General features: G+C 46.0%; 5 protein-coding genes and 1 long non-coding RNA gene across 25 annotated transcripts in view; 1 reads left to right on the plus strand and 5 right to left on the minus strand.

Annotated features, from left to right (window-relative positions):
• Nucleotides 1-15,992, minus strand: part of LOC125712137 (olfactory receptor 7G1-like) — a 55,404-nt gene extending 39,412 nt beyond the window's left edge. For 3 of the 6 annotated variants that reach the window (XR_007383198.1, XM_048981841.1, XM_048981840.1), the window contains exon 1: nucleotides 15,368-15,917. Coding sequence is in view for 4 of the 6 variants with exons in the window: in XM_048981841.1 (XP_048837798.1) it covers nucleotides 15,368-15,798 (431 nt within the window). In the remaining 2 variants the exon portion in view is untranslated. The other 3 variants (XM_048981842.1, XM_048981843.1, XM_048981839.1) reach the window with 3 other exon arrangements.
• The window catches only part of LOC125712136 (olfactory receptor 4S1-like), a 51,916-nt gene extending 33,199 nt beyond the window's left edge, over nucleotides 1-18,717 (minus strand). The window contains exon 1 of the mRNA XM_048981837.1: nucleotides 18,173-18,717. Coding sequence (XP_048837794.1) covers nucleotides 18,173-18,612 — 440 coding nt within the window. The 5' untranslated portion in view covers nucleotides 18,613-18,717. The remainder of the gene's footprint in view (nucleotides 1-18,172) is intronic.
• The window catches only part of LOC125712133 (olfactory receptor 1M1-like), a 77,169-nt gene that overhangs the window by 33,955 nt on the left and 19,884 nt on the right, over nucleotides 1-23,330 (minus strand). Inside the window, exon 2 of one of the 6 annotated variants that reach the window (XM_048981817.1) lies at nucleotides 17,582-17,629. The exons of 2 other annotated variants lie outside the window; for them this stretch is intronic. In XM_048981817.1, the coding sequence (XP_048837774.1) occupies nucleotides 17,599-17,629 (31 nt within the window). In that variant the 3' untranslated portion in view covers nucleotides 17,582-17,598. Of the gene's footprint in view, nucleotides 1-17,541; nucleotides 17,630-22,294; nucleotides 22,334-23,330 lie in introns of those variants that run through there. 3 more of the 6 variants (XM_048981816.1, XM_048981823.1, XM_048981821.1) reach the window with 3 other exon arrangements.
• The window catches only part of LOC125712155 (uncharacterized), a 59,819-nt gene that overhangs the window by 27,053 nt on the left and 9,436 nt on the right, over nucleotides 1-23,330 (plus strand). The gene's annotated exons all lie outside the window — the stretch shown is intronic.
• The window catches only part of LOC125712134 (olfactory receptor 2G6-like), a 62,803-nt gene that overhangs the window by 23,927 nt on the left and 15,546 nt on the right, over nucleotides 1-23,330 (minus strand). Inside the window, exon 1 of one of the 10 annotated variants that reach the window (XM_048981832.1) lies at nucleotides 18,624-18,744. The exons of 7 other annotated variants lie outside the window; for them this stretch is intronic. The gene's annotated coding sequence lies outside the window, so the exon portion shown is untranslated. Of the gene's footprint in view, nucleotides 1-7,362; nucleotides 7,399-15,952; nucleotides 15,987-18,623; nucleotides 18,745-23,330 lie in introns of those variants that run through there. 2 more of the 10 variants (XM_048981830.1, XM_048981833.1) reach the window with 2 other exon arrangements.
• Nucleotides 5,669-23,307, minus strand: LOC125712139 (olfactory receptor 151-like). The gene is made up of 2 exons (XM_048981845.1): nucleotides 22,810-23,307; nucleotides 5,669-6,742 (listed from the first exon to the last, which is right to left on the minus strand). The coding sequence occupies exons 1-2, from the start codon at nucleotides 23,305-23,307 to the stop codon at nucleotides 6,236-6,238; spliced, it is 1,005 nt and encodes a 334-aa protein (XP_048837802.1). The 3' UTR covers nucleotides 5,669-6,235.

Raw genomic sequence — 23,330 nt, forward strand, 5'->3', positions numbered from 1 at the left:
GTTCTATGCTTGGTGCTAATTGTAAAATAAAAACTGAGGATTCTCTTCTTTATAAAATTATCGATCTCTTGCCCCACGAGCAAAGCGTGTGGGCGGATATAGAGAACGATTTACAGCGCCGATTTGGCCGGCGTGCCCCACCGGAGGATGCACGTGCCCAGCTCGTCAGTCAACAACGTCGTGAGGGGGAAAAGCTGGGAGCCTTCGCTGCTGATCTTCACCAGCTAGCGTGGCGGGGTTATCCTGATTTCCCGATGGCGATCCAGGAGGAACTGACGCTGCAGGATTTTCTGCGCGAGTTACAGCCGGAGCGATTACACGAGCATGTACGGCTCGCCGCACCCAGCACGCTGGTTGAAGCTGTGGACAAAGTCTAGCAAGCAGAGCACATTGTGGTGAGGAAACGTCATTCCGCTGTCGCGACAGAGCAGGTCCGGCAGGCAGCTTATGAGGTGAGCAAAGAGGATGAGAGAGTGTATCGAGTGTCGGAGTCGTCGAGACGGAGGGGGGCGTCGAGTGGTGCATCTGGAGCAGAGCGCCGTTGTTTTCGCTGCGGCGAGCTAGGGCACGTCGCACGCTACTGCCCAGCCCCTACGCCAGTGGACTACATACCCCAGCAGCTGTTAAACTGAGGTGGGGCGGTGAGGAGGGGAACCCGCCACCCACCTCGGTGTTTTCTTCCCCATATGTTGGGCTAAGTGCGCGTTTGGGACAGAATGGGTTATACCTGGACTGTACACTGAACAGTGTGTCGTGCTGTGCGCTGGTCGATACTGGGTCCACGATTTCATTAATCTGTGAAGGATTACTGCCTGACGCGGACTCTGTGAGCGCCTCAGACTAAGGGACTTGAGAGTGGAGGATTACTACGGTCACGGGACAGAAGGTAGCCATGTCAGGCAGGAAAACGGTGCGCATAATCATAGACACTATTGCGCTCAAACACCCGTTTCTCGTGGGAGAAATACAAGACAGCTGCATAGTGGGGCTGGATGTGTTGCAGCGTTTAGGGGCGGTTGTGGACATTGTCGGGGCGGGCATACGGTTCGGGGGTCGGCCCAAGCAGTTGCCCTTGCACAGAGTGGCACGGAGCGTTTCCCTGGCTCCACCGACCACGCGGACATGCAAACAGTCTGGGCCCCCATATGGGGACGTAAGGCACTCGGTTGCATCACCAAATCAGCAGGCGGTGGACCAGCTCTTTGAGCGGAGCTGTGCAGGTTTAAGTAGTGGACAGAGGCAGAAGCTACGCCAGCTTTTAGACTGTTTCATGGACATTTTTGCTGTTGATGAGAGAGACTGCACACATACTAACCTGGTGCAGCACCACATAGACACTGGGAATGCACCACCTGTTCAGATGCATCCGCGTCGGTTGCCGCTAGCCAAGCGCGCCCTGGCGGAGCAGAAAGTACGGGAAATGCTGGAGGCAGGGGTGATTGAACCGTCTAACAGTCCTTGGTCTGCTCCAGTGGTCCTGGTGAAGAAAAAGGACGATTCATAGCGGTTGGACTACCGGCGGCTGAATGCGGTTACGCGGAAGGACTCGTATCCGCTTCCTCGTATTGACGAGGCCTTGGATTGTGTGTTCGGCTCCTCCTGGTTCAGCTCGTTTGGTCTCCGAAATGGCTACTGGAAGGTGGAGTTAGTCCCAGAGGCACGGGCGAAGACAGCCTTTACTATTGGACAGAGTCTTTGGCAATTTAAAGTCATGCCATTTGGATTATGCAACGCGCCGGCCACGTTCGAATTATGGAAAAATTGCTCGGGAATATCCCACGCTCGCGCTGTGTGGTGTACCTCGATGATCTCTTGGTACACGCTAGAGACTTTGAGACTGAACTGTGCAATCTGCGCGAGGTGTTTGTGGCCATACGCCACGCTAATCTACATCTGCATCTGAGAAAGTGCCATCTGTTCCGCCGTGAAATTACGTTCCTGGGGCATGTGATTAGTGAGAGAGGAGTAGCTACTGACCCAGCAAAGATCGCAGCGGTAAGAGACTGGCCCATGCCCGCTAATGTCCGTCAGTTTCTTGGGTTTAGCGTCATACTACCGGAGCTTTGTAAAAGACTTTGCCACTGTCGCGAGCCCACTACACCGGCTCACATAGAAGGGACGAGCATTCTCCTGGGACAGTGACTGCGAGTACGCGTTTGTTTTGCTGCGGACTGCGTTAATCTCTGCACCCCTTACTGGGTTACCCGGACCTCCAGCGGACCTTTGTATTGGATACCGACGCGAGCGATGTTGGACTTGGGGCTGTGTTTTCTCAGGAGGGAGGGCATGTCATCGCCTATTTTAGCCGATCTCTTTCCCGTTCAGAGAGGAACTATTGCGTGACACGTCGTGAACTGCTGGCTATGGTGGTAGCGCTGAAGCACTTTCGACCTTACGTGTATGGGCAGAAATTCCATCTGCGTACTGACCATGCATCGCTGGCGTGGCTGATGAGCTTCAAGGAGCCGGAGGGCCAGATAGCTCGCTGGTTGGAGATTCTCCAGAGATTTTGAGATTCAGCACCGTGCCGGTTGCCTGCACGGGAACGCTGGCGCTTTGTCCCGGCGTCCATGCACGGAAGGGGAATGTAGATACTGTGAGAGGATGGAGGCGAAAGGCAGAGCTGCTGCTGATGATGGAACACAACATGCAGCAGTATGTGCGGCACGTACGGAGGGTGCCGGAGAGCTGAGCGTGCAGCAACTGAGGATTGCACAGGACAGAGACAGTAACCTGGGCCAGGTTTTGAAGTGGTTCCAGGCTGATCGGCGTCCAGTGTAGGCGGATGTCTCCAGTGCTGACCAGGAACTAAAGGCACTAGTTTCCCAGTGGAGTAACCTTGTTGTCCGGGACGGTTTATTGTACCGCCGCTGGACACAAGCGGATAGCCAGAAAACGATGCTTCAGCTTGTTGTTCCTGGGTCCCTGCGGACAGTGGTGCTCACTTTGGTCCATGGTGCCGCAGGCGCGGGGCACTACGGCACTGCAAAGACGCTGAACCGCCTGCGTGCTCGGTTTTACTGGCCTGGCTGCCACACGGACATGACTCTGTTTGTTCACCGATGCGACACCTGCACCGCGCAGTAGGGACCGTCGCAGCATTCCAGAGCACCGTTGCAGGATTATTGGGTGGAGCGGGTCGCTGTGGACATGTTGGGGCCGTTTCCCGTGACGGACAAGAGGAACTGTTATGTTTTGGGTGCCATGGATTATTTTACAAAGTGGCCAGAGGCATATGCGGTGCCTGATCAGAGCGTGGCGACTACGGCTACCGTTCTGGTGGATGAGATGTTTTCCCATTTCGGAGTCCCGGAGGAATTGCACAGTGACCAAGCCCGGAACATTGAAGCGGAAGTGTTCGGAGAGGTCTGTGCCCGTTTGGGGGTGTGGAAGACACGCACCACCCCCCTTCACCCACAGAGTGATGGCCTGGTGGAGCGTTTCAACCGGACCCTTGCTATGCAGCTTGCCATGCTAACCAGCCAACACCAGAGGGACTGGGATCGCCACCTACCGCTGGTGCTGTGATCGTACCTTACCGCGGTCCAGGAATCAACATGATCCACCCCGGCAGCGCTGATGTTCGAGAGAGAGCTGAGGACGCCTGTGGACTTGGTATTCGGTTCCCTGCCTGAGCCAGAGGTGCCTGGTAAGCTGGGTTTGGAGTACCTATATCACCTGCGCGAGAGGCTGCAGGTGGTGTATAGGCTCACCCGCCAGGTGCTGGCAGAGGCTGGTTCCAAACAACGGCGGGCGTATGATGTGCGTGCCCAGGGCAGGGACTTTGGGGTTGGGGAGAAGGTTTGGGTATACAGTCCTGTGAGAAAGAGAGGGCTGTCACCTAAGCTCATTTCCCACTGGGAAGGTCCCTGCACTGTCTTGGAAAAACTTTCAGAGGTGACTTATTGAGTGCGGCTGAGCAAAAGAGCGAGGTTGGTGGTGTTACACCGGAACCGTCTTGCGCCTTACTGGCCTATGGGTGTGATTCAGGTGGGGGCGCTGGGTGAGGACGAGCCCCAGCCCCCTGTTTGTTCTCCTCCTGCTGTTGAAGGTGCCGGAGGCCGGCCCCAGAGGCGGCGACGGCGGCATCAGCACCTCACTGGTTTTGTGCTGGATTAAGTGTCTGGGGACATCCACAGCTTAGATGGGGGCAGTATAACGGAGTTGAGACAGTTTTAAGAGTTAAATCAGTTATTGTTAAAGTTCTTATGTTTCGTGGTATGGGGAATGTGTATGTGGCCCATCTGGGTGGAATGTCTTGTCTCTCTGGCAAGGTGACCATCTTCCTCTGCTGTCGGGGGAGCTTCGTAAACACAGATCGGGGGAGAGACTGAGTGAGGAGTCTGAGTGTCCGGGATTGCGGGTGTGCTGGTTTAAGACCAACACTCAGGCATTTAATGACTTTTTGGGCACAGCCATCAGTAGTGTGTCTGTCTGCAGGCAGAATGTCAACCTTGTTGAGAGATTTACCTACCTCGGCAGCGACATTCATGTCTCTGGTGACTCTTCCTATGAAGTCAGTAGACGTATTGGAAAAACATGGGGGGGGTCATGAGGTCACTGGAAAGGGGCGTGTGGCGTTCCTGATATCTTTGCAAGAGGACAAAGGTCCAAGCCTTTAGAGTCCTGGTGCTCCCTGTCTTGTTATATGGTTGAGAGACATGGACGCTATCCAGTGGCCTGAGACGAAGACTGGACTCCATCGGTACTCTGTCTCTTTAGAGAATCCTTGGGTACCGCTGCTTTGACTTTGTGTCGAACGAGTGGTTGCTAGAGGAGTCTCGAATGTGGCAGATTACCTGCATTGGTATGGAGCATCAGTTACACGTGTCGCATTTCCCTGAGTGTGATCTGGCTCGCAGGATCCTCGTTGCTGAGGACCCAAGCGGCTGGACCAGGCTAAGGGGATGACCATGTAACACCTGGCTGTGGCAGTTGGATGGTCATTTCCAGAGGGTGGGACTGGTCTGTGTATCTGCCTGGGGGATCACTGGCCTGGATCCCGAGGAGTTTTGCTGTGTGGTGGGTGCAGCAACGCGGTGCACCAGAGCATAATCCCCAACCTGACCTGACCTGATTATAATATTAGTATAAAAACTCATTGGCCTGTTTTCCTTCTCTCTCTGATCAAACTCCTCCAAAACTATTTCTGCTGTGTTTAGGTTGGATGGCCAGGTCATGTGATGTGACATGCTAACACTGTCCTTTGTAGGTGGCTGGGTGTGTCCAAACTTTCGACTGATAATGTAAATCGCAAAGCCTTAACATGGAGGCTTCAGACGCAGGGATCCCAGGCCTCAGCAGCTAAAGCTGATCTCCTACAGTATGTCCTTATGCCATCGGGAGACTCACTTATCCACAACTGCAACATGAGGGAAACGGCAGGTTAGAGATGCAAAGACAGATAATAATGCTGTTATCAGGTGTTAGATCTTAGGAAAGGATCTTGTAGCATTTTCTGCGATGAAGAAGTGGCCCTGACCTTCACTCACCAGCTACTGCCTCTCTATGCAAACCTAGTGAAGTAAGTGTCATACACCATAGTTAAAAAAAGTAGAAGACAGAAATATAGTTAGGAAGTAAAATATTAAATGTTTTTATTTTCTATTTCTGGTAAATTACAATTAAAGATTTTATTTTTTGTACACTGATGTTTTATTTAGTTCAACTAACACATATAAAAGGCACATGAAATCTTAAATGTATATTATAGGCACGACATCGTGCCGCACCTTACATTGATTTCTGACCCTTAAAACCTCACCTGCTGTTCATATTGGTGCTGTGCACTGGGACAGTGTGAAATATCTAGCCTTTTATTTTCTAGCAAAAGCTAACCTAAGCTAATGGCATTATATGGCCATGCAGGCCAAAATCATCATGCAGGAAAATTATTAACTGTCCGTCATAACATCTAAGCACTTGATCCTGTTCAGGGTCACGGGGGGCCTGGTTCCTATACCAATCAGCAAAGAGCACAAGGCTGCGGTACTCTCTACATAAGGCATCAGTCCCTCACAGGGCACAGAGATGCGCATCTATGGGAAATTTAGAAACACCAGTTACTCCAACAGTGTGCTCTGGACTGTGACGGCACTACCATTTAACAGAGAGAAAAAAACACAGAGGACAAAAAAAACGCAAAATCCAAACACAGAGAGCAGAGGATAGATTCTACCCAATCCTGGAGGCATGAAGGGACAGTGTGACCTCTGAACCTCTGTGCCACCCTGAGTTATTTTAGTGCAGTGATTTTGCTCTTGAACCTTCTCCACACAATCATACGAAGCTGCTTCAGTTTCAGACCATAAATGAGAGGGTACAGGACAGGTGGAACAATGAGGTACATTATAGAAAGGCTGTTTCTGAGAGCCTGCAGGGAGGCATCTGAGCTGAAACGTGCTGATACAACATCAAAAGAAACAGAAATGGCCAAGATGCTCAGTGTGATAAGATGAGGCAGGCAGGTCTCCATGAACTTATTACGCTCTGCCTGAGACTGAACACATTTCCTGATGATTAGAACATAGGAGATTATAATTAGCAGGACTTGAAATATATGAAACACCATGATACCAAAGGCAAATACATTATTTAAGGTGGTATCAATACAGGACAGCTTCACCACATCCCAGTCAACACAATAAAGCCTATTAATTCTGGATCCACACAATGGAAGCCTGACTAAAAGCCCAATGCCAACATTTGTCTCAATGAAAGTTAAGAACCACGTAATTTGCACCTACATTCCTACTCTCCGAGGCGTCATAATAGAGTGATACTCCAATGGTTTGCATATTGCAACATACCTGTCATAAGTCATTACTGATAAATTGGTAGTTTCCCATAAGAGATACGTGCAGATTCCAAATATTTGAATTATACATGCAGTGTATGAGATCACATGAGAGTCTGACAGAAGATCAATCAGTATCTTTGGATAGAAACTTGTAGAGCCACAAATGCTGTTTACACACAGATTACACAGGAAGATGAACATGGGCTCATGGAGAATCTTCTCCAGCAATATGGTCAAAATCAGAGTTAAATTCACAAAAATGGTGAAAACATAGGCAAGCATGGAAATGCCAAAAAAGATCTGTTTCTTTGTTTTAGTCTCATTCAAGCCACTCAGCAGAAAAATAAGTTCACTGGAAGAGTTGCGCTGACTTGAGGTGGCGTTGACAGACACAGAGCTTCTTTCTAACTGAGCGTCTGGCTCTGGCTTGCATGACTAACAGACCTGCTCAGAAGAACCACAATGCTGAATAATTAGGATAAATTCTAGCTTTTGTCTCATCATATTATCTGCCTGTAGGTCTGAGTCAGAAGGATCCCGTTCTAATTGTCTGATGCATTAACCTCTGCCAGATTACATAGTATCACCATGTCCTCCTCTGTATGGCTGTTTGATGTCTCTGTCAGTTCAGCAGACCTGTAGGCCTTTATATGCTTCTTGATTCTGTTGTTTGCCTTCCATAATTACTGAACTGTTACAGAAGAATGGCATGACGTCACATTAACACCCAGGGAAACATGATGATCGCAGTCCTAATAATTAGCTCTGCAGGGAATTTGCATGGATATGGTAATTTATGAGTAGGGCCTGAAGCACACCTGATTTAATCATCAAGCACTTGGATCATTTTTTGGATTATTTTGGGACTCTCCTTTAGAGTATATTATCACCTCTAATTCACCCCTGACAGAGGAGTCCGCCAGATTCGCCTCGGCCGATAGGGCGATCAGCGGGCCTCCTGCACAGGGTTTGTCTTAGAGGTGCAGAAATCGCCACCATTTAAGACAATGTTAGCCTCTGATTATTCAGGTCCCTTGACCTATATAATTACCCAAAGGCTCAGTATCGGCCAACACTGAGCTTGTGCGTGCCTCGGAGATTAAGCCGATGTTTACCCAAACTACACGTACGTCCACCTCAGGGGCTCAGCCGGGGGCAGCCCATATCATAACGTGTCAACCTCAGCGGCAGTGAAGGCGCACGTTTCGTAGCGGTAGTTTGTACGAGGCTCACTTTGGGCTCGTCTCAGGGACTCCGCCGATGCTACCCGGTATCTACCTTGTGAGCGTCTCAGGGACTATGCCCAGTGCCTAGGAACATAGTGTGTACACCCCTCAAAGGATAGACCGGAACCTTTCATCAGGGTGTGTTGACTTCAGTGGTTAAGTCGGCCCGTAACTGAGCTTGTGCAAACTCCAGAGGTGTAGGTTTAGTTTTCCACCGTAACTCAACCTGGGCAGTCGAGTTTGGGACCCGATAAAGGGGATTTAACCCAGTGGCTGCAAGAAAGTATTTACCACTTTGGTCCTAATCAGGATAGAAATCCAATCTGTAAAGTTTATAATGAAGTTAGCAAATCAGACAGTCATAAAGTAATCAAAACAACATACTACAATATACAATCATTGACATGTGGCCACATACTCTTAAATACATTTCCATTAGGACAAATACAACATTAAACAATCACATATCTCAGCTGAGAGTGCACAAAGTTCTGCGGAAAGTATCTGACTACAGATGGACTTTCGCCCAGTTCTCTGTGGGAACTCTGATTACAGAGTGACTCCCCGATTTCTTCTGAGGCCCTTCCTTAAGTGTCCAACCCAGGTCATGGCATGTCTCTGAAGACTGACCCATTTCAGTCAGTGGTTTATTTTAGGGGAATTGCTGACCTTGGTTCTCAAGTCCCCAGCCAATCAGATCACTTTAGGGGGCGGTCGTAATTCTCTTGTTCTACCATGTGAGAGGCTTTCTCAGTTTGGTGGGTTTAGCCGAATTTTCTATATTTCTCTTAGGAAAAGTTATACTGCCTTAAATCTGAGAGTATAATACTCGCCGTCTCATGCCCATTAAGATGAGACCAAACGTGTGTATCTGTCCCTAAGATCTATGTGTGGTGAGTTATCTTGTTTATAGTGGAAAAGGTGACTGTGTTTGGAGAATGACAGCTGTTGTTGCTGTGGATTGACTGTGGGGCTCTGGTCACTCTGGGGGTGAAAGGTCTTGCTTTTACTGTGCTGCTCCAGCAATTTTTATCCAGTCTCTCAGGAGCCGGCAGGCCTTTGACTTCCTTGAAAGGGGTGGTCTGGTGAGTGGAGTCCAGTCTGGTCAGGCTCAGCGGATCCTTATCTTGGAATTAGCTCTGAAATGGACTCATGCAGGCTTATCAGAGTTGAGGCCCTGCGGGGCCTATAAGTTTTATGTCCTTACAATATTTTAATATATTTAATAAACAAGATTTTCATAAAAAACAGCAAGAAATGAAAAATAAATGGTTTAAATAACACGATCGCAGACACAATTTTTCTAGCATTAAAATCAGTGATATTACTTTGTAAATGAAGCACAACACAAAGACCACACTGTCAGGATGACAGTTAGCCTGTCAGAGAGCCTCGAGAAGCCAGAACATGGAGGATTAGGAAGCAGGGGTCCCAGGCCTCAGCAGTTAAAGCCTGTCTCCAATCTCCTGATGCCATTGGGAGACTCGCTCATCCAGCACTGGATCATGAGGGGAAAGGCAGGTCCCTGCTAGTGGCCAGCAGGTCAGTGATGCAAAGACAGATAATAATGCTCTCATAAGGTGATAGACCCCATTAAAACTCTATTACTGTAAGTGATTTCATATAATTTTCTGCCATAAATAGTAGCTGTGACTTTGGATCACCCACCACTGTTACTCTGCCTAAGTGCAGTTACTCAGTTGAACATCACACTGCATACAGGAGAATAACAGAGGACAGGAACATGGTGAGGGAATTAAGTGTAAACATGTTTCATTTTCTGCATCAGATAAAAAGATATTTTCAAAACATTTCTTGTGGACTGATGAATTACATTTTGTAAATATTCACTAAGCAGATATATAAGGCACATCAAATCTCGAATGCACTTAGAACATAAGGCATCTTGCAGGCTTTTGCATTGATTACTGTCCCTTCATTCCCCATATGCCATTTTATGCTGTATATAAGCACTGGGACACAGTAACATGTCTGGCTCCTCCTTCTTTTCTAGGTAATGCAATGCTTAGCTCAAGACATTATAGACACCATGCAGGCTGAATTCATCACACAGAAGATGAATGAACTTGTTCATTTCTTCTAACCACTTATTTTGATTAGCATCATGGGGAGAGGCGGGGGGGGGGGGGGAGGCAAGAACCTGTCTTAGGCAGCACTGGGTACTGGGCTGGGGTTCTCCCTAGATAGGACACCAGTCCCTCACAGCTCACATGCTGTACAGACACAAGCTCATTATCTCTGTTGAGTTAAGTCAAGTTATTTGTATAACATATTTTCAAACACAAAGGTAATTCAAAATGCTTTACAGAAGATGTGATAAAAAAATAAAATGCAGAAAGATAAATGTACATATCATATGAAAATTAAAAAGTAAGATCAAAAGAGCATATGGGCAACTTAGAGACACCAGTTGCTCTTTGACTGTGGGACAATAACCACAAAACACAAGGAGAAAATGCAAACTCCATATACAGAGAGCAGAGGACAGATTCTAATCCCCAGTTCTGGAGGTGTGAGGTGACAGTGTGACCCTCCTGAACCATCGTGCAACACTTGGTTATTTCAGTGCGGTCATTTTGTTGAATCGCCTCCATACAATCCTACGAAGCTGCTTCAGTTTCAGACCGTAAATGAGAGGGTTCAGGATTGGAGGAACAATGAGGTACTCTATAGAAAGGCTGTTTCTGAGAGCCTGCAGGGAGGCATCTGAGCTGAAACGTGCTGACACAACGTCGAAAGTCAAAGAAATGGCAAAGGTACTCATTGTGATGAGATGGGGCAGGCAGGTCTCCATGAACTTATTACGCTCTGCCTGGGACTGTACACATGTCCTGATGATTTGGATATAGGAGGTTATGATGAGTACAACTTGAAATATGTGAAAAACAGTGAAAAAGGTTCCATACATATTATTTAATGTGGTATCTACACAGGCCAGCTTAACCAAGTCCCAATTAAAACAATAAAGCTTATCAATTCTGGATCCACACAAGGGCAGCCTGACTGTCAATACAATGCCAACAATTGTCTCAATGAAAGTTAAGAACCACGTTATTTGCACCAACATTCCTACCTTGTGAGGTGTCATAATGGAGTGATACTCCAAGGGTTTGCATATTGCAACATACCTGTCATAAGCCATTACTGATAAATTAGCAGTTTCACATAAGAGATACGTGTAGATTCCAAATATTTGAATTATACATGCAGTGTATGAGATCACATGAGAGTCTGACAGAAGGTCAATCAGTAGCTTTGGATAGAAACTTGTAGAGCCACAAATGCTGTTTACACACAGATTACACAGGAAGATGAACATGGGCTCATGGAGAATCTTCTCCAGCAATATGGTCAAAATCAGAGTTAAATTGGCAAAAATAGTGAAAACATAGGCAAGGATGGAAAGGCCAAAAAATATCTGTCTCTTTGTTTTAGTCTCATTCAATCCATGGAGTTCAAAAATAAGTTCACTGGAAGAGTTCTCCATCTGCGCTGACTTGAGGTGGCGTTCACAGGCACTGAGCTTCTTTCTAACTGAGCGTCTGGCTCTGGCTTGCATGGCTAACAGACCTGCTCAGAAGATCCACAATGCTGTACAGTCAGGATAAATGCTGGCTTTTGTCTCATCATCTTATCAGTCAGAAGGATCCCGTTCTACTTGTCTGATGCATTAAGCTCTGCCAGATTACAAAGTATCACCATGTCCTCCTCTGTATGGCTGTTTGATGTCTCTGTCAGTTCAGCAGACCTGTAGGCCTTTATATGCTTCTGGATTCTGTTGTTTGCCTTCAGGAATTACTATGCTATGTGACATGACTCCAGAGTGACACCCAGAATAACATGACAACCATTGTCCTAATTAGCTCTGCAGGGAAATTGCACAGGGGTGGTCCTTTCACGAGAAGAGCATGAGCCTTCACTGATTTAATCATCAAACACTAGATCAGATACATATACGCACATTAATGTTAAAAGAATACTGTTCAAAGATATTCCATTTTGATGAGAATGATATGGTTGCAGAAGAAGAGGATGTCTAATGTGGGACTGGTTCACATCACAAATCACATGACCACCACTGTTGGACTGGAAATCACATGACCTCCAATCCTGGCCCAGACATAATGTTATGCAAACTTCAGGAACAGAGGGGAAAATAAGTGAAGTGAAAGTGATTAATTGTCATTGCTGAGACACCACAACAAAATGTGTCCCCTGCATATAACCCATATGTGACATAGCAGGGGGCAGCTAATTCAGCGCCCAGGGAGCAGTGCTTAGGGACGGTACATTGTTGGTTGGGGGTTCAAACCAGCAACCTTTCAATCACAAGTCTGCTTTCATAACCAGGATATGGGATATTAATTTTTATTCAAATAATTATTATAATATTATTATAAGTCCGTCTTGGGTATGACATTAAACTGCATCCGGCCCTGCAAGTGGTCTTCCAACTTGCAGGGAAACAATTTTTTTCTGGGGGTTGGTGGTGGGATTGTTACTCCAGCCACCGTAAAACAACTCACAACTGCTCGATACAAAAAAGCACAATACTCTTCTGCCCTCCACAGGAGTAGCTCTGCTGCAGTCGCCTGCAGGAAGGCTGCATGCACCATGAAGGAGATGGGGGAAAGGACTTGGGAGCCCCATCCTTGGATGAGTCGAAACCGTCAGAGAGCTAATAGTGTCAGGCCTGTTGGGGATGGGGGCTGGTGTGGTGCTGAGGCGTCGCCTGCTGCATGGTGGCACTTCTGGGTGGAATGTCTTGTCTCTCTGGCAAGGTGACCATCTTCCTCTGCTGTCGGGGGAGCTTCGTAAACACTGATCGGGGGAGAGACTGAGTGAGGAGTCTGAGTGTCCGGGATTGCGGGTGTGCTGGTTTAAGACCAACACTCAGGCATTTAATGACTTTTTGGGCACAGCCATCAGTAGTGTGTCTGTCTGCAGGCAGAATGTCAACCTTGTTGAGAGATTTACCTACCTCGGCAGCGACATTCATGTCTCTGGTGACTCTTCCTATGAAGTCAGTAGACGTATTGGAAAAACATGGGGGGGGTCATGAGGTCACTGGAAAGGGGCGTGTGGCGTTCCTGATATCTTTGCAAGAGGACAAAGGTCCAAGCCTTTAGAGTCCTGGTGCTCCCTGTCTTGTTATATGGTTGAGAGACATGGACGCTATCCAGTGGCCTGAGACGAAGACTGGACTCCATCGGTACTCTGTCTCTTTGGAGAATCCTTGGGTACCGCTGCTTTGACTTTGTGTCGAACGAGTGGTTGCTAGAGGAGTCTCGAATGTGGCAGATTACCTGCATTGGTATGGAGCATCAGTTACGCGTTACGGCCATGTGTCGCATTTCCCTGAGTGTGATCTGGCTCGCAGGATCCTCGTTGCTGAGGACCCAAGCGGCTGGACCAGGCTAAGGGGATGACCATGTAACACCTGGCTGTGGCAGTTGGATGGTCATTTCCAGAGGGTGGGACTGGTCTGTGTATCTGCCTGGGGGATCACTGGCCTGGATCCCGAGGAGTTTTGCTGTGTGGTGGGTGCAGCAACGCGCTGCACCAGAGCATAATCCCCAACCTGACCTGACCTGATTATAATATTAGTATAAAAACTCATTGGCCTGTTTTCCTTCTCTCTCTGATCAAACTCCTCCAAAACTATTTCTGCTGTGTTTCGGTTGGACGGCAAGGTTATGTGATGTGACATGTTAACACTGTCCTTTGTAGGTGGCTGGGTGTGTCCAGACTTTTGACTGATAATGTAAATTGCAAAGCCTTAACATGGAGGCTTCAGAAGCAGGGATCGCAGGCCTCAGCAGCTAAAGCTGGTCTCCTACAATATGTCCTTATGCCAGACTCACAACTGCAACATGAGGGAAACGGCAGGTCAGAGATGCAAAGACAGATAATAATGCAGTTATCAGGTGTTAGACTCCATTAAAATCTTTTAAAGGATCTTGTAGCATTTTCTGCGATGGAGAAGTGGCCCTGACCTTCACTCACCAGCTACTGCCTCTCTATGCAAACCTGTTGAAGTAAGTGTCATACACCATAGTTAAGAAAAGTAGAAGACAGAAATATAGTTAGGAAGTAAAATATTAAATGTTTTTATTTTCTATTTCTGGTAAATTACATTTAAAAATTTTATTTTTTGTACACTGATGTTTTATTTAGTTCAACTAACACATAAAAGGCACATGAAATCTTAAATGTATATTATAGGCACGACATCGTGCCGCACCTTACATTGATTTCTGACCCTTAAAACCTCACCTGCTGTTCATATTGGTGCTGTGCACTGGGACAGTGTGAAATATCGAGCCTTTTATTTTCTAGCAAAAGCTAACCTAAGCTAATGGTATTATATGACCATGCAGGCCAAAATCATCATGCAGGAAAATTATTAACTGTCCGTCATAACATCTAAGCACTTGATCCTGTTCAGGGTCACGGGGGGCCTGGTTCCTATACCAAGCAGCAAAGAGCACAAGGCTGGGGTACTCTCTACATAAGACATCAGTCCCTCACAGGGCACAGAGATGCGCATCTATGGGAAATTCAGAGACACCAGTTACTCCAACAGTGTGCTCTGGACTGTGACGGCACTACCATTTAACAGAGAGAAAAAAACACAGAGGACAAAATAAACGCAAAATCCAAACACAGAGAGCAGAGGATAGATTCTACCCAATCCTGGAGGCATGAAGGGACAGTGTGACCTCTGAACCTCTGTGCCACCCTGAGTTATTTTAGTGCAGTGATTTTGCTGTTGAACCTTCTCCACACAATCCTACGAAGCTGCTTCAGTTTCAGACCATAAATGAGAGGGTTCAGGACAGGTGGAACAATGAGGTACATTATAGAAAGGCTGTTTCTGAGAGCCTGCAGGGAGGCGTCTGAGCTTAAACGTGCTGATATAAAATCTAAAGACACAGAAACAGCCAAGATACCCAGTGTGATAATATGAGGCAGGCAGGTCTCCATGAACTTATTACGCTCTGCCTGAGACCGTACACATGTCTTGATGATGAGAATATAGGAAAGTATGATTATTAAGACTTGAAATGTATGAAAAACCATGATAACAAAGGCAAATACATTGTTTAAAGTGTTATCAATACAGGACAACTTTGCCACATCCCAGTCAACACAATAAAGCTTATTAATTCTGGATCCACACAATGGAAGCCTGACTATAAGCACAATGCCAACAATTGTCTCAATGAAAGTTAAGAACCACGTGATTTGCACCAACATTCCTACTCTCCGAGGCGTCATAATAGAGTGATACTTCAACGGTTTGCATATCGCAACATACCTGTCATAAGCCATTACTGATAAATTGGTACTTTCACAGAAGACATATATGTAGATTCCAAATATTTGAATTATACATGCAGTGTATGAGATCACATGAGAGTCTGACAGAAGGTCAATCAGTAGCTTTGGATAGAAACTTGTAGAGCCACAAATGCTGTTTACACACAGATTACACAGGAAGATGAACATGGGCTCATGGAGAATCTTCTCCAACAATATGGTCAAAATCAGAGTTAAATTCACAAAAATGGTGAAAACATAGGCAAGGATGGAAAGGCCAAAAAAGATTTGTCTCTTTGTTTTAGTCTCATTCAAGCCACTTAGCAAAAAAATAAGTTCACTGGAAGAGTTCTCCATCTGCGCTGACTTGAGGTGGCGTTGACAGACACGGAGCTTCTTTCTAACTGAGTGTCTGGCTCTGGCTTGCATGGCTAACAGACCTGCTCAGAAGATCCACAGTGCTGTACAGTCAGGATAAATGCTGACTTTTGTCTCATCATATTATCTGTCTGTAGGTCTGAGTCAGAAGGATCCCGTTCTAATTGTCTGATGCATTAACCTCTGTCAGATTACATAGTATTACCATGTCCTCCTCTGTATGGCTGTTTGATGCCTCTATCCGTCCAGCAGACCTGTCGGCCTTTATATGCTTCTCGATTCTGTTGTTTCCCTTCAGTAATTATTGCACTGTTACAGAAGAATGATGTGACGTCACATTAACTCCCAGGGAAATATTCACAGCCCCAATGAGATCTGCAGGGAATTTGCATAGATGTGGCCATTAGGAGACAAGCCTAAATAACAGCTGATTTAATCATGAAGTACTAGGATCATTTATATAATAATTTACACTAATGGCACGTTAATGTCAAATGTGTACTTTTCAACGAGAATCCATTTTTAGTTAACAATAGTGGCAGTGTATTACTTCATCTAATGATTAGATGCAGTCTTCTCTCGGACAATGTTTTGTTTGTTTTCTAAGCTAAATGGCAATTTTTAAAGTACTGCATTATGTGAACATGCTAGAATAGAGGACAGGACAGGATTTAGTGGGTAACATATTTAATAAGTAAGAAAGTCACGACCAAAAACAAGAACTGAAAAATATTTGCATAATAGGTTTCTAGACCCTGAATTTCTCTTGTGCAAAACTCAGTTACATTTTTTTACAAGTGCAGCGGAACAGAAAGACGACATTGTCAGAATAAGCAGTGAGCCTGTCAGAGAGCCTCAAGAAGCCTAACAATGCTGGATTAGGAAGCAGGGACCCCAGACCTCAGCAGCTAAAGCCGGTCTCCAATCTCCTGATGCCATCGGGAGACTCACTCATCCAGCACTGGATCATGAGGGAAAAGGCAGGTCCCTGCTAGTGGCCAGCAGGTCAGTGATGCAAAGACAGATAATCATGCTGTTATCAGGTGTTACACTGCGTTAAAAAATTAAAACGGATTTCGGAGCATTTTCTGCTGCTCTGACCTTGAGTCACCAGTTGATGGCCCCCTGTCCAAATGCATCCTAGTCAAATAAGTGTCATACAGCATAGTTAAGAAAAGCAGAAGTCAGAAATATGTTTAGGGAATAAAATATTAAATGTTTTTGTTTTCTACATCTGGTAAATTATATTTAAAGATTTAGTTTTTTGTACAGTGATTTTTTTAGTGCAACTAACATATAAAATGTACATGCAATCTTAAATGCATATTAAAGGGACGGCATCGTGCTGCATCTTACATTGATTACAGGCCCTTAAAACCTCATCTGCTGTTCATATTGGTGCTGTGCACTGGGACAGTGTGAAATGTCTAGCCTTTTATTTTCTAGCAAAAGCTAATCTAAGCTATAATGGTGTCATAGCAACTGCATACAGTGAAATCATCAAGCAGGAAAAAAACTTGGTTATTTTCTCTAACCATGTGTTCTGTTCAGGGTCACAGGGGGGAAACCAGGAACCTGTCTTATGTAGCATAGGGTACAAGGCAGGGGTGCATCCAAGATAAGACACTCGTCCCTCACAGGGAACATTCATGCACAGGCTTATAATCTTTAGGTAATTTACAGGCACCAGTTACCCTGAGGGCATGTTTTGGATTGTTGGAGGAAACCACACAACACAGTGAGACAATTCAAACTCCCCCCACAAAGAGCAGATAACAGAGATTCTAATCCCCAGTCGTGGAAGTGTGAGGCGAGTGTGTGACCCCCCCTGAACCTTCATTCCACCCTTGGTTATTTCAGTGCAGTAATTCTGCTGTTGAACCTTCTCCACACAATCCTACGAAGCTGCTTCAGTTTCAGACCATAAATGAGAGGATTCAGGATTGGAGGAACAATGAGGTACATTACAGAAAGGCTGTTTCTGAGAGCCTGCAGGGAAGCATCTGAGCTTAAACGTGCTGATACAACATCAAAAGAAATAGAAATGGCCAAGATGCCCAGTGTAATAAGATGAGGCAGGCAGGTCTCCATGAACTTATTACGCTCTGCCTGAGACTGAACACATTTCCTGATGATGAGAGTATAGGAGATGATTATTAGCACATCTTGAAATGTATGAAAAACCAAGATTAAGAGGGTAAATACATTATTTAAGGTGGTATCTATACATGACAGCTTCACTACATCCCAGTCAAAACAATAAAGCTTCTCAATTCTGGATCCACACAAGGGCAGCCTGACTAAAAGCACAATGCCAACAATTGTCTCAAAGAAAGTTAAGATCCACGTTATTTGCACTAACATTCCTACTCTCCGAGGCGTCATAATAGAGTGATACTCCAACGGTTTGCATATTGCAACATACCTGTCATAAGCCATTACTGATAAATTGGTAGTTTCACAGAAGAGATACATGTAGATTCCAAATATTTGAATTATACATGCAGTGTATGAGATCACATGAGAGTCTGACAGAAGGTCAATCAGTAGCTTTGGATAGAAACTTGTAGAGCCACAAATGCTGTTTACACACAGATTACACAGGAAGATGAACATGGGCTCATGGAGAATTCTTTCCAGCAATATGGTCAAAATCAAAGTTAAATTCGCAAAAATGGTGAAAACATAGGCAAGGATGGAAAGGCCAAAAAAGATCTGTCTCTTTGTTCTAGTCTCGTTTAAGCCATGGAGTTCAAAAATAAGTTCACTGGAAGAGTTCTCCATCTGCGCTGACTTGAGGTGGCGTTTACAGACACGGAGCTTCTTTCTAACTGAGCGTCTGGCTCTGGCTTCCACGGTGAGCATGGCTAACAGACCAGCTCAGAAGAACCACAAAGCTGAACAATCAGGATACATTCTCTCTTTTGTCTCATCTTATTATCTGCCTGTAGGATTAAGTCAGAAGGATCCTGTTCTAATTGTCTGATGCGGTAACCTTTACTAGATCATGTAACATTGTCATGTTCTTCTCTGTATGACAGTTCGATGCATCTATCAGTTGAGCTGACCTGTAGGTCTTTATATGCTTCAAGATTCTGTTGTTTGCCTTCATTAATTACTATAGTAGGTTACACAAGAATCACGTGACTTCTCAGTAACACCCAGAATAACATGACAATCACAGTCCTAATTAACTCCACAGGGAAATTGCACAGGCGTGGTCATTCAGGACATGTGAAGGAGGCCTGAACTGCAACTGATTTAATGATCATGTACCAAGATCATTAACATATGCCCACATCAATGCCTTGTTATTGTCAAATTTGCCATTTTCAAGGACATTCCTTTTTTTAATTAAGACTGTGTCACTGAAATATTTAATCTAACTATTTGTGCATGGAAGGGGTGGCATGGTGGTGCAGTGGTTAGCACTGTTGCCTTACACCTCTGGGACCCGGGTTTGAGTCTCCGCCTGGGTCACATGTGTGTGAAGTTTGCTTGTTCTCCCCATGTCATAGTGGGGTTTCCTCCGGGTACTCCGGTTTCCCCCCACAGTCCAAAAACATACTGAGGCTAATTGGAGTTGCCAAATTGCCCATAGGTGTGTGAGTGAATGGTGTGTGAATGTGCCCTGCAATGGGCTGACCCCCCATCCTGGGTTGTTTCCTGCCTCGTGCCCATTGCTTCCGGGATAGGCTCCGGACCCCCCGCGACCCAGTAGGATAAGCGGTTTGGAAAATGGATGGATGGACGGATTAGTGTATGGAATCATGATTCGGACAAAATTGTATATATTCACCTCACATTTAACACTGGCAGTATATTCAAAATGCAGCAACTCGAATTGTCACCAAGAGCAGGAGGTTTGAACACATAACCCTTTTCATTCAGAGGTGTGTTTTGGGCGTAACATGCCATCAACCAATCGAAATGGTTTGAAAATGAGAAATACGCTGGTATGAAACTAGTAAAACCACTTTGCATCGCACTTTGCGCCGGTGGAAAATAGAGGGTCCCACTTCAAATTGTCTGGCCAGGCATCATCAACGTCGACCCAATCCGAGCTGTCTGTGGCCGGGCAGTCAGGTACTGTATCACCTGGGCAATGACAGGAGAAGACAAGGTGGGCGTGTGAGTGATGACAGCAGACCATGAGACGGGCACATGGGTGATGACAGGAGAAGACAAGGCAGGTGCCTAGGCAATGAAAGGAGAAGACGAGGCGGGTACCTGAGTGATGAGAGGAATAGATGTGGTACGCACCAACAACACCTCAGGAGACGACGAGGTGGGCGCCGACTGGACATCAGGGGGGTCCAGCAAGAAGGGCACTGGCTGGACATCAGGGCACAGCACGCCGAGCGGAGCGTAGCCAGGTGACCGGAAAGGGACGAGGCGGGTGCCAACGGGATCTGAGGAGGGGGTGAGGTTGGCGAAGGCGGGACCTCAGGAGGTAACAAGATGGGCGCCTGGGCGATGACAGGAGGTGATGAGGTAGTCACTGATCGAACCTCAAGAGGTCACAAGGTGGGTGCTGGCTGGACTGTAGGGGACAGCGAGGCGTGTGTTGGCTAGATGTCAGGAGACAGGGCTGGATCTGATGGAACAGTGAGAAATGAGCGGAGCGAAGCTGGGACACCTGCAGGTGAGCAAGGTGCAGCCAGGAGGACTGGAGGCTAACAGGACAGAGCCAGGACGACTGGAAGATGAGTGAAGGGACCATCTTTGGGCTGGGAGCCTGAAGCATGGGTGAAGTGGCCCTTTCTGGGCCAGAGGCTTGGATGGGGGCAGTGGCCTCTCCTGGGCTGGGTGCAGCAACCCCATCAACCCCCTAAACTGAGGCACATGGGGTATCCAGTCTGCGGAATGCAGGGAGGCATGGAAACCAGAGCAGGAGCACAGGCTCCTGGGGTTGTTTGGGAGATCTGTCACTCTGTCATGTGTGCCGGGACAAAATACACAGAGAGCAGGTGAGGTGGAGCAATACACAGAGATTTATTTAAAAAGACTTAACAGAACTGAAAAATGAACTGCACCATGGGGGATCAGAAGGGAGGATAGGATATGGGCAGCACAAAGGCTCAACATCAATGATGGATCTGGGATACAGAGCACTGGGAGGCACTTAAATGCATGACAAACAAGGGAATAAGCAGGAGGTAGTTGAGTGTGGGCAACACGAGGGCAGGAACGAGAGGTTAGAAACAAGCACCAGGCGTGACTTGCTAGAGTCACGCTAGGGAGAAAACTGGACGGTCAGATGGGCAGAGCGTAACAAGTCCAAAGCATTTAGATTACACTACTAACCTTAGATAATGTAACGGAATGTACTACAAATTACATTTTAGAGCATCTATTCAGTACATTGTAACTGAATACATTATCAAAGTAAACTAGCCAACACTGCACACTGCTTCTGTTACAGATAACAGAAAAGGGAAAGTCTGTCAGTAGTATATTTAATATGCAAGAAAAACATGGAAAATAACAGGAACCGAAAATCAAATGTTTGCATAATAGAATTTCAGATGGGGAATTTCTGTTGTGCAAAAAGCAGTTATATTGCTTTCTGAATGAAGCAGACCACAGAGAACACTCTGTAAGATTGTCAGTGAGCCTGTCGGAGAGCCTCGAGAAGCCTGAACATGGAGGCTGCAGAAGCAGAGATCCCAGCCCTCAGAAGCTTAAGCCGGTCTCCAGTCTCCTGATGCCATCGGGAGACTCACTCATCCAGCACTGGATCATGAGGGAAAAGGCAGGTCCCTCCTAGTGGCCAGCAAGTCAGTGATGCAAAGACAGATAATACTGTTCTCATTAGATTTCAGACTTTATTAAAGCTCTTTATTTTTTCAGCAGCTTAGACTAGTCTTTGGACCTCAATTGCATAAATATTTGACTTTGACTCATAAACTGTAGGCATCTTGTAGGTTTTTACATTGATTATGGTCAGACTTCATCCGGTATTTTCACTGGCTATGTGCAATGGATCAGTGTAAAATAGCTAGCCACTTCTGTTATAGCAAAACCCAGCCTAAGCTAAAGGGATTAGTGAGATCATGCATGCTGAAAAAAGGAACTATTGGTTATTACATCTAAAAATTTATCCTGTTCAGGGTCACGGGGGGGCTGGAACTTATCCTGGGCATGAGGCAGGGGGACATAGATGAAGAGCCTTATGATGTATTGGAAAGTTAGACATACCGATTAGCCTAAAGGAATATTCTGGACTATTTTGAAACTACACAACACAGGGAAAAAATGCAAACTCTATGCAAGATTTACTATGTAGCGTATGGCACAAGGCAAGGGTACATCCTAGACTGGACACCATTCCCTCACAGGGAACATTCATGCACAAGCTCATAATCTTTAAGTGATGTACAGATACCAGTTACCCTGAGGACATGTTTTGGACTGTGGGAGGAAACCACACAACACAGGGAAACGATTCAAACTCCCCCCACAAAAAACAGATAACAGAGATTGTAATCCCCAGTCGTGGAAGTGTGAGGCGAGTGTGTGACCCCCCCCCCTGAACCTCCAAGTCACCCATGGTTATTTCAGTGCAGTAATTTTGCTGTTGAACCTTTTCCACACAATCCTACGAAGCTGCTTCAGTTTCAGACCATAAATGAGAGGGTTCAGGATTGGGGGAACAATGAGGTACATTATAGAAAGGCTGTTTCTGAGAGCCTGCAGGGAGGCATCTGAGCTGAAACGTGCTGATACAACGTCGAAAGACACAGAAGTGACAAAGTTACCCAATGTGAAAAGATGAGGCAGGCAGGTCTCCATGAACTTACTCTGCTCTGTCTGAGACTGAACACATGCCCTGGTGATTAGAACATAGGTGGCAATAATTAGCAAGAATTGAAATATATGGAATACCAAGAGAAAGAAGGCATATAGATTGTACAAGGTGGCATCTATGCAGGATAGCTTCAACATGTCCCAGGTAAAACAATAAAGCTTATCAATTCTGGATCCACATAAAGGCAGCCTGACTGCCAATATAATCCCGACAACTGTTTCAATCAAAGATAAGATCCACGTTATTTGCACCAACATTCCTACTCTCCGAGGCGTCATAATAGAGTGATACTCCAACGGTTTGCATATTGCAACATACCTGTCATAAGCCATCACTGTTAAATTAGTCATTTCACAGAAGATATATGTGTAGATTCCAAATATTTGAATTATACATGCAGTGTATGAGATCACATGAGAGTCTGACAGAAGGTCAATCAGTAGCTTTGGATAGAAACTTGTAGAGCCACAAATGCTGTTTACACACAGATTACACAGGAAGATGAACATGGGCTCATGGAGAATTTTCTCCAACAATATGGTCAAAATCAGAGTTAAATTCACAAAAACAGTCAAAGCATAGGCAAGGATGGAAAGGCCAAAAAAGATCTGTCTCTTTGTTTTAGTCTCATTCAAGCCATGGAGTTCAAAAATAAGTTCACTGGAAGAGTTCTCCATCTGCGCTGACTTGAGGTGGCGTTGACAGACACGGAGCTTCTTTCTAACTGAGCGTCTGGCTCTGACTTGCATGGCTAACAGACCTGCTCAGAAGA

This window comes from Brienomyrus brachyistius, chromosome 17 (assembly GCF_023856365.1).
Source record: "Brienomyrus brachyistius isolate T26 chromosome 17, BBRACH_0.4, whole genome shotgun sequence".
Taxonomy (NCBI): domain Eukaryota; kingdom Metazoa; phylum Chordata; class Actinopteri; order Osteoglossiformes; family Mormyridae; genus Brienomyrus; species Brienomyrus brachyistius.